This window comes from Bufo bufo, chromosome 3 (genome assembly GCF_905171765.1).
Source record: "Bufo bufo chromosome 3, aBufBuf1.1, whole genome shotgun sequence".
NCBI classification, from domain to species: Eukaryota; Metazoa; Chordata; class Amphibia; order Anura; family Bufonidae; genus Bufo; species Bufo bufo.
The window spans coordinates 48,404,421-48,421,479 of record NC_053391.1 but is presented as its reverse complement, the minus strand read 5'-3'; the positions used below and the strand labels follow the sequence as shown (position 1 = coordinate 48,421,479).

General features: G+C 44.5%; 1 protein-coding gene and 1 long non-coding RNA gene across 4 annotated transcripts in view; one reads left to right on the top strand and one right to left on the bottom strand.

Annotated features, from left to right (window-relative positions):
• The window catches only part of SYNJ1 (synaptojanin 1), a 102,281-nt gene extending 97,407 nt beyond the window's left edge, over nt 1-4,874 (top strand). For all 3 annotated transcript variants that reach the window (XM_040423199.1, XM_040423198.1, XM_040423197.1), the window contains one exon: nt 2,157-4,874. In XM_040423199.1, coding sequence (XP_040279133.1) covers nt 2,157-2,936 — 780 coding nt within the window. In that variant the 3' untranslated portion in view covers nt 2,937-4,874. The remainder of the gene's footprint in view (nt 1-2,156) is intronic.
• Nucleotides 4,875-7,725: 2,851 nt separating this feature from the next.
• Nucleotides 7,726-10,187, bottom strand: LOC120994545. Its single transcript, XR_005777429.1, has 2 exons — nt 8,179-10,187; nt 7,726-8,143 (listed from the first exon to the last, which is right to left on the bottom strand). It is a non-coding gene; the product is annotated as an uncharacterized LOC120994545 (long non-coding RNA).
• Between the last annotated feature and the right edge of the window lie 6,872 nt (nt 10,188-17,059).

The window sequence follows — 17,059 nt, the reverse complement described above, 5'->3', positions numbered from 1 at the left end:
AAAGGTGACAGACCGCCGAAATCAGTGGGTCTGTTGCTATATTATGCTGCCCTGTGAGGACAGTACAGACAACAGGTTACCTTTTAAAGGACTCAAGATGTGTACCTCAGTGTGTAAATTCATGTTTATGATGAACAGTTGATTTGCAGGCTCCGTAATCCATTCATTGCAATATGGGGAAGAGTAGGAGAAGACTTCTAGTACTGGAACCCTTTTCTTCCTCCCTGCTGATGTCCGCTCCAACAACATATACAGTAGAAAGAGAGAAAAGGTTAAAAATACTTTGAAAATCTTACAACCATCAATTTCCTGGACGGTTGTGTGTCTTTATGGGGTACTTGATAGGTAGGGTAAGGAGTGGCAAGTGTAAAGTGAGCTAGCAGTCCTGTAGAAACCGTGACCATGACTGGGCTGCAGCTCCACTGTACATGGCAGACAATGATCATTTCTAGTCTGTGAATCCTGAACATGAATGGTGTTGCCTCTGCAGAGGTCAACACCACGCACATCCATTGTCAATTTACTGCTGCTGTGAGGGGGAAGATGTTATCTAAAGGTGAATCCTTATAGCATTGCATTAATTAGCGTAATGTGTGATGCTCTAATTGAGCCACTACAAGGAGCCTTTCCCTGGTTGGAGTGAATGGTCTGACAGTGTTAAATAGGTTGTCTGCTTTTTTTATTTAATATTGATGACCTATCCTTAGGTCATCAATATCAGATCAGCGGGGTCTGGCTCCCAGCACCACTGCCAATGAGCTGTTTGAAGAGAAAGCAGCACTCGTACCAGCACTGCTTTCTCTTCATTGTTTACCTGCTCGCTGTCACAACCGCAGTGGCAAGCAGTGTAATTAGAACCCTGCCGTCCAATTCACTTTAATTGGACAGCTCCTCAAGTGAGGAGAAAGGAGCTGCTCCATTGAAGTGAATGGGATGGCAGAGCTGTACTTACACTGCTCACCTCTGCAATGCCAAAGGCGAGCAGAAAATCATTGAAGAGAAGGCAGTGCTTGTACCAGCTCTGCATTCTCTTTTAACAGCTGATCAGCGGGGGTGCTGGCAGTCAGACCCCCGCCGATCTAATATTGATGACCTATGCTGAGGATAGGTCATCAATATATAAAAGTGGACAGCCCCTTTTAACTGAATCTGTCTAAAAGAAAACTGATTTCATGAAAGCTATGCTGTGATTGGCTGCAATGGGCAATAACAGCCCGCTTTTCTTTTAGACAATTTCATAAATCTCTCCCTATATTTCTCAATGTATTTCCATCACACAACTGGCAGAAATACATTGATAAAAACTCCCACAAACAGCTCTAAATCACTGCTTCCTTTCAGATAATATATTACTAAACTGGCTGCTTGCAGCTACCACTAGGGGGAGCTCAGTTCCTAGGAGTTAATACAATTACCATTGACTGCAATGGGAGCTATAATAATCTCTTTGCACCAAGCACCCGCTAGTGACTGCTGCATGAAAACGCAGTTCAGCCCGGGCCCTGTAGCAGTTGTGTAGTCTGCTACACCGCCGCCTGTCGGAAGAAGACCTGTAGGGATTTTCTGCTAGTAGCTTCAGAGATCTAGTTGTGTCCCATATAATTTATGAACACTATCATTTTCCTGTGATTCTTCATTCTGTACCATACATAATCAGTTACTTTCTTGGGGTACACATAATCCCCCCCCAGTTATCTGTATAAAATGTTCCCATGCAGCATCGGCACCATTCACATTTCATATCATTGTCTATGAGACGGACAATAAGATTTAGATAAAAGAGAAGCCATCAAGCTGCGCAGCGGTAAAAGTCACTAACCCTTTTATTTTGTATGGGGAAGGGGGGGGGGGGGGGGAGTCACATCTTGTCTTTGCTTTTTGACTGTCAGACCACCCAGAGCCTTTTAGATTTTCATCCCAGTTATTGCATGAATATTGCATGAGGCAAGTAGAGAAACATCAAAAACAAGGACATTTCATCAGGGTGGTAGAGCTTTTCATTTCTGTAGCTAGTGAGTGGTTGCATCTTGGTAAATGATCTTTTTTGTTTGTTTTTTTGCATCATTTTAGTTTTGAAAGTAGATGAGATACAATCACTACCCAAAAAAAATAATCTCTCTAATCTGAATATTCTCCTCTGTGATTATTTCTTGCAGAACGAAGCTCATGAAGTCGGTGGCTTTACAAGTCCGTTTAACAGTGAGCTATTTGTGGGCTTGGCATTTGATCAACTTCCTATTTTACAGCTGCCAGCGCCTATTCACATACCACCACCACCATCCTCCTCATCATCAACAACCTCAAAGGAGCCAATACTGTTGCCGTCTTCATCAGCAAATAACCTTCATATCCTAAATAACATGAATTGCATGCCTGCTGCTCTTCCTCCAATCCCAGCCCGTAGCGGATCTCGGGACAGTCTGAGGATATCGCCCAACCCATTTCTCAATAGATCCAATACCTTGCACACAGCAAACCCATTCACGGAAAGAGCAGCAGAGGCACCAAACCCTTTTACGACCCAGACCACCACACCTACCAGCGTACCAGCTGGTATATTCGATCAGTCTCATTCTGTCAGCGAACCTGAGTTGCCGCAAAGCCGTCCGATGTTTACCGTGGGTCCAGCAGAAAAAAGTCTCTCGTTGCCGCACAACTTTTCCACAATGCCAGGCCCAAATTCCAAAGGTTGGGTGACTTTTGAAGACACCAACTTTATGACTAACGCAAACAGGTCAACACCCAGCAATGGAGTGGAACTGAACCTTTCTGGATTCGACAGCAACTGGAACACACTCCCAGCTGGATCTTCACTGACTGCGCCTTTAAGAAAGCCACCAGCCCCTCCACGTGTCCCGTCAAGAATAAAACTTGAACCACCCTCTGCCAAACTGCCGGCAAACCCTTCACCAAGTTTTGATTTTGCAGACCGGTAACCAGGACGTTACATGGCTTCTCGCACAGAACCACTATTTTTAATTATCCTTATTTTCTCGATATATGTGGGCGACCCATCCAGTGCGACTTTCTTTTTGGGATTGGTTCTTGTAAAGTTGCATGCTCTGCATAAAGCCATTTAAAGCAAACCTGTCATCGGGACAGGACCCATTCAGATTTGGGCATTTGTACAATATGCTATCAAAGATTAACTTGAGGGTGCAAAGGTCCCGGAAAACACCGGTCAAGTGGCCAATTGAAAAATCTTCCGATTCTTAAGGTGGTCTGCTGAATGGCTGAGACCTCAAAGAAGAGAGGAGCCTATATACTTTTTAGTTCCCTGCTTGAACTTTTAAGGGTACCGTTGTGTTATTGGGGCTTGTCCTGGTCTCAGTTTCCCTTTAGAATGTGGGGGAAAAAATATTATTATTTTTTTTTTAGTAGGAAACTACTATTATGCTTTAAGTTTACTGCAGTAACAGGTAAACCACTTCATATCATTAACATTTCCATGTCTGATAACTTGATGGACACCAAATATTCCTAGGAAGGAGACATTTACTGGACATTTTTTATGATGTGTTTCAGAGGCTATAGTAGAATCATTGGTGAGTGAATGTCAAGCGATTGCAGTACCACGGGTCCAAGCGTAGCTTCACTGATAGTTTTGGGTGGACTTTCTGTGATATAATGACTGGTGCAGACACCAGTATGACCATTTGCCACCAGTCTATGGATAATCCTTCAACCATCTTTCATTGGTGATGTTAAGGCGACGTTCCAGTTTCATTGTGCTTCAGTAATAGCAGTTGTCCAGTTTATAAAACCCATCTCTATACACTCTGTCTAAGGGAATTGTGATTTCATGGGGGGGGGGGTCTTCTGTTGGTAAGAATGGAGAGCAGTTGCAAAGAGCGTCTCTTAGTCTGGAGGTCCTGTCCTGTCTGATGTTACGCAGACAACTCATTGAGATCATTGCAATGCTTAATTTGACCTGTGGTGGCGCTGCAGGGAAATTGCACACTTAGAATGGAGCTGATGGCCCAGAAGGGGGGACACTTTTGTCATCAGCTTAGCGTCAGGTCATCTAGATTAACCCTGTTGTCTCCAATGGAAACCAGATGCTAATGGTAAAATAGAACGATCCCTTGATTGATCGTCATCCATCTGGCTTCTTATCAGGGAACCATGAACAGGTTATACCACTAAATTGAGATTTAAGAGTCGGGCACAATATATATATAAGTCGGGCATTATGTTTGACATTGCCATTGATAAAATGTGCAATCATTTATAGGTGGGGGTTTGGTATCAAGCTTGCAAACAATATCTACCTCTAGCAAACCATACTGAGAGTTGTAGTCGAAGCTAAAATAATCTGCATTGCTCTTTCATATATGACCAACGTATAGCATACAGAAAAGGACATTCTCCATTAGGCTCGGGCTCCACAGAAACATGGGAGCGCTAGTGAGTCGAAACCATAGCTTCAATGATTTCCTATGGCAAAAGGAAGGTAAAAATCATAAAGTGGCGACATGCCACTTTTTCCCCTTAAACTCCTGGGCACGCACCCGCTGTGGGTGCATTTACATTAACCGTATTTTCGGTCCATTTTTTTGCAGATCCCTCAAGGACCCATTCATTTTTCTGGGCCTTCAAAAAACGTGGACAGCTTACAGATGACATCCTATGACAAATGCGTCTGTATGGATGACCCCCAAAATGATAGAACATGCCCTAATCTTTTCTGTTTTGTGGACAATATTAGGCATTTTTTTCATAAAAAGTGCAGGATGCAGACCAACCGCCTCTGTATTTTTCAGATCCGCAGAAACGGCCATTTGAATGCCCCCTTAGGGTGCATTCACACGACCATATGTATTTTGCGGTCCACAAAAAAATACGGATTGCGTTTCTTTTGCGGATCCATTGTAACAATGGAACGGACATACATGGTGTGCTGTCCACTTTTTTGTGGATCCATTGAAATGACTAGGTCCGCGTCCGATCCTCAAAAAAATGCAGATCAAAAATACGGTCGTGTGAATAGGGCCTTACTGACATGTAGGTTTCAGTATATTCCTCAGCTAGGTAGGTTATGGAATTATTCTAAATTGAAGTTGGCAGAATTAAAATTTTTAAAGGGGAAATCCAGTGAAAATGATTGTACCCACCACATTCACATGATACCAGAGGCAGCAGTGTGTAAGGGTTGCTGTTGCACCAGGGCCCCTATGCCTCGTAAAAGGGTACCAAATGGCACAAGACATAAGGGGGGGGGGGGGGGGGGGTTGGGACATGGGTCAGGAGCATCAAGTCACACCTCTGAAGATCCAAAACCTTGAAAACTCTGATACAACATGGCGCCATACTTAGAGCTGTGGCTGTGATTTCTAGATGGACGTCTCAGCAAAATCCTTTCTCTAAATTGTCTGCCACAAGGTGTTAACTCTATGGACCTCCAGGACTGTCCCCAAGGGCGTCAAACCATATGGACCTTTAACATGTCAGATGAGGACTTGTGATGGATTTCTCCTTTAAGTAGCCTGCGATGTTAGTAGCTCAGTATTATTCATGCATGTTGGGGTGCGTTAACCGCCGCGGTGTTGCTAGTTATTTGATCACAGCATAGAACTACACCCTAATGTGGCAGAGGACCGCACTCAGGATCACCTATGATGGAGACGACCTCCTACACATATAGGATCTTGATGCCATGCTCCCAGGATGGACCCACTGATAAACTAGCATAGATGGGGACACATCTCACCAGAATGAATGCGCCTTATGGGGACAGGTCTCAGGGATGGGGAGAAGAGCACAGGTAAATGTTGAAGACCGAGTTGCCTTGCAACGTGACCAGGCCTCAGGAAGCTGGAATCTGGTTGGTTGATATGGGTAACATCTACTTTGGGCGTAAATTTTTATAAATCTTACCCAAACTGACTTGGGCTATGTATAAAAGCAAAAAAAAAAGTGCATAGAAAAGCTGGAGCAGTTGCCCATTTCAACCAGTCACGGGGGAAAAAAGCAGGAGCCTGTTTGTCGACTATGGCAACTGCTTGATGATTTTTTCACAGTATATGGGGTACATTATGTATAAGGAGTAATTTCTGTATAACCGCTGCTATAGAAGAGTCACAAAAAACCTGAAAAAACATTACTAATATCATTGACATGTGACATTTTGTCCACAGCTTTCTTTGTCTAGACCAGTGCTCCCCAACCTGTGGCTCCCAGTATGCTGTTGACGAGCAGTGGTTTAGACACAGACGAACCTGGCACTAATCGGTGACTTTCACCGTATTCCAGCTTTTTACCGGAGCGCGGGAGATATTAATTAGTTCGATGCACTTTAATTGTCTGTTACATTTCAGAACATTATCTACTGAGCTTCAGCGCTGCACCCGACTCATAATCATCCGCAATTCCAATTTCGAGTTTATTATAAGTGTGCACTATACGAAAACCGCCATCTTACAGGCTAAACCGGTATTCAGAAAGATGCACTGACGATGGCGCTAGCCACAAAATGGCTGCCTGCGGAGTACAGTGTGCGCTTTTATAACCCGCAGAGGCATCCCATCTACTATACATAAAGCACTGTATATAAGCCGTGTATCCTTAACGGCGCCAGTAGTTTATAGGAGTACACTGTATGGTTGTCTGGTCCAAACTCTGTGTTTTTAGATAGTGATAGAAATCTAAATGCAATTTACAGGTATAAATGCTTAATATATTCCAATGTAATAATAATAATAATCTACAGTATTTATGAACGCGTGTATACATTCCTGCATAGATTTCTATATGGGACAGTGCAAGTGTGATTGAAAGGGTGTTTCTACCTAATGTAAAGGGAGGAGCCGTTCTCTTCTGTCAGATTGTTAAATATTCAGCTATTTCCCAATTACATCTGTTTATGGGAAAGCTGAATCACGCCGGCTGAATATGGCCGTCGCCAGCCTTTTATAGCTTTCCCAAATCTTCCTGTTCCTGTTAAGGAATGTGGGCAACGATCCCTTTAAGGGTGGTTATGGCCACCATGTTTTTTCTAGTTATTATCCCGTTTCCAAGTAAATTAGATATTGTCATCGCATTTTGGGGTTTTCACTTCGCTTTTCCAGTTTCCAGTAAATATGGGGCATTTAAAGGGCATCTGTCTGCAGATTTGTGCCTATGACACTGGCTGACCTGTTACATGTGCACTTGGCAGCTGAAGACATCTGTGTTGGTCCCATGTTCACATGTGCCCGCATTGCTGAGAGACATGATGTTTTATTAAATGCCATTACACCTAGAGGCTCTGCTCTCTCTACAAATGGCATGCTCTCTGCACTTTAAGGCCTCATGCACACGGCCGTTGTTTTGGTCCGCATCCGAGCCGCAGTTTTTGCGGCTTGGATGCGGACCCATTCACTTCAATGGGGCGGCAAAAGATGCGTACAGCACTCCGTGTGCTGTCTGCATCCGTTGCTTCGTTCCGTGGTCCGCAAAAAAAAATATAACCTGTCCTATTCTTGTCCGCATTTTGTGGACAAGAATAGGTTGTTATATTAATGGCTGTCTGTGCTGTTCCGCAAATTGCGGAACGCACACGGACGCCATCTGTGTTTTGCGGACTGCAAAGCACACAACGGTTGTGTGCATGAGGCCTAATTGACAGGTCCCTATCAATAAGTGAAGAGGGTGTGGCAGTTGCAGAGAGAGCAGAGCCTCTAGCCTCGCCCCGTTGCGCCTAGAGGCTCATTTGCATATATTACAACTTCATTTTTCTTAGCAATATGGGCACATATGAACATGGGACCAGCACGGATGCTCAGAGCTGCCAAGCGCACATGTAACAAGTCAGACAGTTTCAGAAGTACAAATTTGCTGACAGATGCCCTTTAAAGGGTCGTCCACTTCTATACGATCTATGGGCTGTCATCATCCATATGTGATCTATGGTTGGGGGGATGGTCTGACACCCTGGACCCCCATCAAACTACTGTTTCAGGGCTTGAAACTAAACGGCACCATCCATTGTGTAGTGGGCAGAGCGGTGTAGTTCCGGGACTAGTGCAGAACAGCTCATCGTCAAGGATTATGGTGTCGGACCCTCACAGATCAGATCTCAATGGCCGGTCCTGAGAATGGGCCATCCGTAGTATAGGAGTGGGCAACCCTTTTAAGTCCCAAGAGCACCCGGGAACACCCACTTCTAGGCAGGATTTGGGACTGTTGGCGACTGTGTACAAAATACAGCCATAATACTTTGTGTTCATGAGCCCAAAGACAATCCCTCTGATAGCTGTAATGGCAAACGCTAGGTAGGTGCCTTGGTGGCACTAGGTATAGATTGTGGAACAGTAAAGACAGCCATATTGTTTGTCACCAGGCTTTTCTAAAGACACACTACTAAGGAACAGGCAGAATAGGGTTTATAAGAGCTTGGGCGAAGAGGACAATTTAATTATTTATTTGGGGTGAATGCTCTAAAACCATATAGACATTTCACACAATCTCTGGCAGATCATTCAGTAAAACAAGACGTCATATAGAAAGTGGGTAATCGTGAAGGTCTGACAGAACAGGCCCTGTAGCCCATAGCAACCAATCAGAGCCCATCTTACAATTCTTACACTGCTGTGAAAATATGAAAGCTGCATTCTGATTGGTTGCTATGGGCAACAAGGCCTGTTCTGATCAGTGAGGCCTAGTGACTTCTCCTGTTCCAGGCCTGGCCATCACATTAGACATTTTACCTACATTTGCACGGAAGAGAACTTTACTATACTATATTAAAGGAGTCGCTAGATTTTTAAGACTCTATCATTGTGTAAAAAATAAAAAATGTTATTAAAAAATTATATTCCAAATGATAGCATAATAGGGGGGGGAGACATATTTTATATTGTGCTTCTATCTTGTATATTTTATAGAACTGATGCGTCTAGAGATCAGGGTTTCTATATAGAATGACATTGTCCATCTCTAGCCCCATGACTATTGTATAAGTACATTATGTACTTCAATACCGTCATGTCACTGTGTGAATGGCTTGAAATACGTGTCGCCCAGTCTCTACAGAGCTTTGGTGCTTTGTGATTATGGGGTTGTCCAGGTTTGGTGCCATATTGCACCTCAACCCCATTCACTACAACAGAGTTGAGCTACGATACACAGCTCATGAATAGGTGTGGGAGCAGTTTCTGGAAGAGGGCGGCCATGTTTTTCGTGCACATCCCCCATACTATGCGCTTTTTGAACATTCATTTCTATGGGGCGTGCACACATCCGTATTGTTTGTGGATCCGTCCAAATTATAGAACATGTCCTAGTCTGGTATGTATTGCAGAAGGGAATAGTCATTTATATTAATGGGAGTGAGTAAAATGCAGAGCGGACGGTATCGGTATTGTGTGGATTCATGGTTTGCGTACCACAATAAGATCATGGTTGTGTGTATGAGGCCTATGGCTGGTTTCACACTAGTGTTAAAACTCTCTAGCCCGTCGGAGCCCATTGACTATAAGGGGACCCAACCTATTTCCGGCACTCGTGCTGACATTCGCCAGACTAAAACAGTATTTTTGCAAGCACCGATTTTTGTCCTGCTGAATCCCAGCATGAGTGCAGGAAACAGGCTTGGTCCCCTTATAGTCAATGGGGTCTTGCCCGGCTCTGGCCCTTTCCGGCTATGCCAGATGCGATGAACTCCGGCAGGCTGTTCCTCTGCCAGATAATTTTAACACTAGTGTGAAACTAGTCTTAAAGGGGTATTCCGGTTAGATTAAGTTATCCCCTATCTACAGGATATGGGGTCCTAATGCTGGGACGCCCACCAATCATAAGAACGGGGGCCCCGTAGCCCCCTGAAATGAATGGAGCAGGTGGAGCACATGACATTCATTTCTATGGAAATTCTGGAGATAGCTGAGCGCTGTACTCTCTCTCTGCAACTCCCATAGAAATTAATGAAGCGGGCACACGCATGTGCAACTGGCCGTTCCATTCATTTCAGTGGGGCTGCAGGTGATACAGGACCCCCGTTCTCGTGATCAGTGGGGGTCTCAGCGGTAGGACCCTCACCGATATAATAGTTATCCCTTATCCTGTAAATGGGTGATAACCTAATCTAACCGGAATGCCCCTTTAAGGGCTCATGCACACGACCATATGTATTTTCTGGTCCGCAAAGAATACGGATGATGTCCGTGTGCATTCCGTATTTTCTGAAACGGAACAGCTGGCCCCTAATAGAACAACACTATCCTCGTCCGTAATGCGGACAATAATAGGACAAGTTCTATTTTTTTGCGGAGCAGACATACGGAAACGGAATGCACATGGATGTTTTTTTTGCTGACCCATTGAAATGAATGGTTCCACATACGGTCCGCAAAAAAAACACGTAACGGACTCTGAAAGAAAATACGTTCGTGTGCATGAGCTCTAATGGACTTCTAAAAATTGAACGGCAATGAGTCGCATCAGAGGAGAAGAATTTGAGAACTCTTGTGATTTTCTGCCCCTCCCGTTAGTTTCGGTGGACGCTGCTCATGAGCGGACATCTCTCCGTGAAATCAGCAGAGAGGAGCATGCTACTTACCATATAGCACTCTGGCTTGTTTTAAAGGGATTATTCAAGAGTTCAAGAACTTGCAGCGCACTGAAAGACTAATTTTTGTAACCCTGCACAACCTCGCTTATGAGGAATCTAATATATGCTGTCATTTAAAGAGCTCTGCCTCCATGTCGGTTTCCCTTTAAACTCGTACCAGACACTATACTGATCCTTTGATCGCTGTACTTTGGTTGTGCGCAAAATAAAATGGCTGCCTGCGTTATACAGGTACAGCTGACGTCTTTCCTGCCCATTCTGCCTTAACCAACATACTATGGATATGTTACTGATCCATGCTCGACACCGTTCTTTACTGCTGAGGAAACCAGAAGTGGTGTTTTTTTTTTTTCTGGAACCTGTGGTGTATGTGAAGATTTTCATGTCAGATTTACATTGCTTCTGTGGTATGTGTCAGATTATATACTGAAGAGATCTGCAGTATTCCAGTACAATGTAACCCGTGCTCTGTCCTGTGAAATATGTGCGATGTTGAAATAAAAAAAAATATGAATAACAGAAATTTTTATTAATTATTTTGCCCTAAATCTACCTAGTGGATTCCTAGACTTGGTTAAAGGGATTGTCTAGTTAAAATTAAAAAAAAATATTCTTATATACTTCATATGCTATAATTCTTAATAGAGGGGGTCCTCTGTTCAGGATGCCCATCTCTTGGTCAGAGCGGAGAGCAGTTACAAAGAGCGTCTTCCGCTCAGGAGGACCAGTACTGTCCTGCACTGCACAGCCAAATCACTGATTTGAAAGGACATTAGGGGAAATTGATCAAAACCAGAGTGAAGGAAAACTGACTTAGTTACCCACAGCAACCAATCAGATTCCAGCTTTCATTTTTCAGGACTTCTTTGAAAGATGGAATCTGATTGGTTGCCCTGTTTAACTAAGCCAGTTTCCCTTTACACCAGTTTGATCTCCCACCATTGTGCAATGCGTTATTTTCCCCGTGGTGGCGCTGCAGGGAATTTAAAAACTTACTGCTAGGTTTCCTCACAGATGACAGTTTATCACTGGGGGCCCAGCAGGAGCACACTGTCATCAGCTTATTGTGAAGGATTGTCCAATGTTGAGATTAAGGGCCCATGCACATGGCCGTGTTTTTCGTCTACATCCGATACGCATTTTTTGCGGGTCGGATGCTGAACTATTCACTTCAATGGGACCATGTGCTGTCTGCATCCGTAGGTCTGTTCCATGGCTCTACAAAAAACTTCTTGCCCGTATCATGGACAAGGATAGGACATTGCTATAGAGGCCAGGACATTCTGTTCAACAAAATGCGGAACTCACATGGCCGGTATGTGTTTTGCGGAGTGCAAAACTGCTATGACCATGTGCATGAGCCCGAAGTCAATTTACCCTTAAAATGGGTGTTCCCATTTTTGCCATATCCTCAAGACATGCCTTAAATGTCCAATGGGTGAAGGTCCCACCTGTGGGGCCCAAACCTGTCTTGAAAATGTGGTCCATATCACGCCACCTGGAATGGAGAGGTGAGTGCATGTGGGCATCTCCCTCTGTTCACTTCCAATGATAGGTGAGTGCGCTCACTTGCCTATTTTTGGACGTCCCATAGAAGTGAATGGAGAGTCGTGCATGCGGGCCTACCTCTCCATTCCGGGTAGCATAAAACATGGCCCCTTGAAACAAGAGTAGGTCCCAGGGGTGGCACCTGCACTCACTGGAGATTTATGAATATTTTGCAGATATGCCATAAGTGTCCAGATGGGACAACCATTTTGGTGTGTCAACGCTCCGCTGTTTTCAGAACTCCCTTAGAGGCGAATAGAGGATGACTGCACATGTGCAGCTGCTCTGTTTACTTCAGGGTTCCTGTTCTGAAGATAGAAGTTGGTCACAGATGTCGGATCTAATGGACAGTGATGGCATATCCTAGCGATATGCCCTCAATGTCCCAGATGGGATTAACAAACAATATGAAAAAAAAGCACCAGTCTGTGGTAAAACCATAAGTCGGTGCAGTTTTTGCCTGCACCGCTGTTGCAACTACGTGTCTCCATCCCTACAGTCCAGCCATTATAACCTGGATTTTCCATGGGATTATTCAGATAATGATCACTTTATTCTTGATCTGAAAATTGACTTGGGCCTCATGCACACAGCTGCTGTGCGGCCGTTCCGTGCATTGGGGACCGCGATTTGCGGTCCCCAAGGTATGGGCAACATCTGTGAAGTGGCCGGAACGGATCGAGACCCATTCAACTTGAATGGGTCCGCGATTCGTCTGCACCGTAAAAAAATAGAGGCATGGACAGAAACACAACGGAAGCACTTCTTAGTGCTTCTGTGGGCTTCCGATCCGTGCTTCCGTTCCGCACCGCATCTCCTGGATTGCGGACCCGTTCAAGTGAGTAGGTCCGCATCCATGATGCAGGGTGCACACGGCCGCTGCCCGTGTATTGCGGACCTGCCGTATGCATGCCGCAATACGACCAGGCAACGGCCGTGTGCGTGAGGCCTTAGGCATAGTTCACACTTCAGTGTTTCGTCAGTGAAGTCAATCAGTGATTTAAGAGATGCCATCTTGGAGTACGTCAATGAAAATAAGCAAATAACGCCATATCAGCATGGCTTCGTGAGGGATCGGTCATGTCAAACAAATTTAGCCAGTTTCTATGAGGAGGTAAGTTCTAGACTTCACAGCGGCGAATCATTGGATGTCGTATATATGGACTTCTCCAAAGCATTTGACACTGTACCACATAAAAGGTTAGTATATAAAATGAGAATGCTCGGACTGGGAGAAAACGTCTGTGAGTGGGTAAGTAACTGGGTGAGTGATAGAAAACAGAGGGTGGTTATTAACGGTACACACTCAGATTGGGTCACTGTCACTAGTGGGGTACCTCAGGGGTCAGTATTGGAGGGGTCACCATCACTAGTGGGGTACCACAGGGGTCAGTATTGGGGTACCACAGGAGTCAGTATTGGAGGGGGTCATGTTCACTAGTGGGGTACTAAAGGGGTCAGTATTGAAGGGGTCACCGGGTCACTGTTACTAGTGGTTTTGGATCTTTCTTTTTCTTTCAAAATTCTTTTTATTTCAATAAAATAAAATAAACTTCCACATAGTATAAAATGTTTTACAATGACACTTAGTAGAAAGTTATACATCAACCGTGTTGCATAGCGGATTAATAGCATTGGACATTGTAAAGTAATACAGTTTGCATTAGTGTCTAGTGTTAGGGTATTATAGCTTGAAAATAGATAAATCTGTATAGCACAAACCGTATGTATATCCATGAGTTCACTGAATTAGGTTGATGAAATCCAACAATGTTCTGGAGAGATACAATGTTAGTGACTATTCATACGTTTAAATTATATGTGGTAGAATAAGGTGGAGGAGGGTAAACAGGGGGCTATGGATAACTAATGGGAAGCGGGGGAGGGAGGGGGTAAGAGTCAGGTATGTTTAGCGGTTATGAACCAAAAAAGGGGGGAAGGACGGGAAGGAGGGTGGGGAATGAGGGAGGGTTGGGAAGGGGTGGTGAGGGGGGGGTTGGAGAACAGAACAACAACAGTTCCTCTAGACATTATTGAAAAATCCTAAAGTGGTTAAAAAACCACTCAGGATTAAAGTTTCTTGCACATTAAATATCCTTCAACGAGATTCCAAATACAGACCAGCCATACCCTATGACATAATATATTGTCACATATTAGTGTTTGTGTTATTTATTAATCTATGTTTATGTAGGTATAGAAAGAGCTTCAGATCTGTGTTTCTGACTTCCAAGGCCTCCATATTTTTTCAAATTTGGAATGATTTCTAAGTTCCCAGTGCGAGAGCTCCTCCAATCTGGCAATATCATTTACTTTAGCGGACCATTGAGGTCTTGATGGGATGTCCTCTGATTTCCATTTTATAGCAATTAGTAATCTACCAGCTGCTATTAAAATTCTTATCAAGTTCTTTTCTATCTTGGACAGAGAAGAAGGTAGCAGAGAGAGCAAAGCTATTTCTGGAAGAAATGGAAGTTTCCCCTCTGACAAATGCAGGATCTTCCTAATCTTGAGAAATATGTCTTTCCAAAAGTTAATTATCTTAGGACATGACCACCAGATATGGAGGAAATCTCCCACCTGTATATTGCATCTCCAGCAATTTTTGGATGATAGGGGATATATTTTACTCAATTTATGGGGTGTCAGGTACCACCTAGTTAATATCTGATCAATGGTCAGTAAAGTTGATGTGTTGGTCCAAATTATAAAAGTAGGTTTACATGCCTGGAGAGAAATGACACTGACACATGCAGGTGGGAGTCAACGCATATCTCTGGTTTATTGCGGAACAGCAGACATTATATAGGACAGGAAGGAGTGGGGGGAGTACAGTGTCGTATATCTTTTCTATTGCCTATAAACTCTATCTTCTGTCACATCTATGTGCAAGAGGAAGTCCTCCCCCTTCCAGATAGGGGAAGCTGCTTGCTTGAGCTGAATAGAAACAGTCTTGTGACGCATGATAAAGCAAAGAGCAAGATTCTTGTTATAGGCATTGGCTGGGTGCCTGACCGCCATTCTAACTACAGTATATTTCTCAACAAGCAAGTATCCATTTTGTATCAATAGTTCATAACAGTCCCCCTTTGGAGACTTGATTGTAGACTTTCCCTTGCCTAGCGAATACCCTGGGCATACCATTTGTATCCTCTTCACCCGCAGTGGCGACAACCTACCCCTTCTAGGTAGGCTCCCGGTTGCTCGGACTTGTGGTAATTCCTGGGATTCATCTCGCCCTATCTCAGCCAGGCATCATAGTGATAAGGGGGAGCTGTGTTGAGTGATGTTTCCTTCTGTTCTTCCTCATCACCATACATGAGCATGATGGGTGTTCATCAGTTTTCTTCATTCTTTTTGAAAGACGGGTCACACAAGTAAGAACAAGCTTAATTACCATGTATATCACCAATAGTATTAGGGCTACCCGTAATATTCCTTGGACAATTCCCATGAGCCAACCCCCAATACCTTTAAACCAGTTGGCGGGGTTAAGGATGGAGAATGTATCAGACCACCATGTATCTTTATCAGCTTTATGTGCGTCCAGCCATTTATCCCTTGGATCCGCCATTTTCTCTAGACCAGCGGTTCTCAACCTAGGGGTCGCGACCCCTTTGGGGGTCGATCGGCCCTTTCCAGGGGGTCGTCTGAGGCTTCCTATTGTGGGTCGCCCGCACAACGGCAGCGGCCCCTTATCCTCGCGCACAGGAAGTGATGTCCTATCACTGCCTGTGCTTGAAGGAGCCTGACGTCTGGACGGGTAAGTCGGGCCGCCTGTCTGCTGAGGTCCGAGTTTTTTCATTAATGACACCGCTGCTGAGCACCACTGCCACCAATGATTTAATTGAGCCTGGCTGAGCCTGGATAATTTTATTTTAATTATTTGGCTGAGCAAGGCTTAATTTATTTGGGGGGACATGAAGCACCGCTGATTTATTTATTTGGGGGACCCTGAGCACCATTGATTTATTTATTTGGGGGGGGACCTGAAGCACCGCTGATTTATTTATTTGGGGGGGGGACCTGAAGCCCCGCTGATTTATTTATTTGGGAGGGACTTGAAGCACCACTGATTTATTTATTTGAGGGGTACCCTGAGCACCACTGATTTATTTATATTTTTTTGGAGGGGGGGTACTGTGAGCAAAACTGAGTTATTTATTTGAGGGGTACTGTGCGCACCACTGATTTATTTATTTGGGGGGGGACCTGAAGCACCGCTGATTTATTTATTTGGGGGGGGGACCTGAAGCCCCGCTGATTTATTTATTTGGGAGGGACTTGAAGCACCACTGATTTATTTATTTGAGGGGTACCCTGAGCACCACTGATTTATTTATATTTTTTTGGAGGGGGGGTACTGTGAGCAAAACTGAGTTATTTATTTGAGGGGTACTGTGCGCACCACTGATTTATTTTTTAGGAGGTATTTGTTGTTTATTATTTATTTTAAAGTTATTTATTTGGTTTAGGCTACTTTCACACTAGCGTTCGGAGCGGATCCGTCTGATGTTTCATCAGACGGATCCGCTCCGATAATGCAGACGTTCGCATCCGTTCAGAACGGATCCGTCTGCATTATTACTTAGAAAATTTTCTAAGTCTGAAAGTAGCCTGAGCGGATCCGTTCAGACTTTACATTGAAAGTCAATGGGGAACAGATCCGCTTGAAGATTGAGCCATATGGTGTCATCTTCAAGCGGATCCGTCCCCATTGACTTACATTGTAAGTGTGGACGGATCCGCTCGCCTCCGCACGGCCAGGCGGACACCCGAACGCTGCAAGCAGCGTTCAGGTGTCCGCTCACTGAGCGGAGCGGAGGCTGAACGCTGGCAGGCGGATGCATTCTCAGTGGATCCGCCTCCACTGAGAATGCATTAGGGCCAGACGGATGCGTTCGGGGCCGCTCGTGAGCCCCTTCAAACGGTGCGCACGAGCGGACACCCGAACGCTAGTGTGAA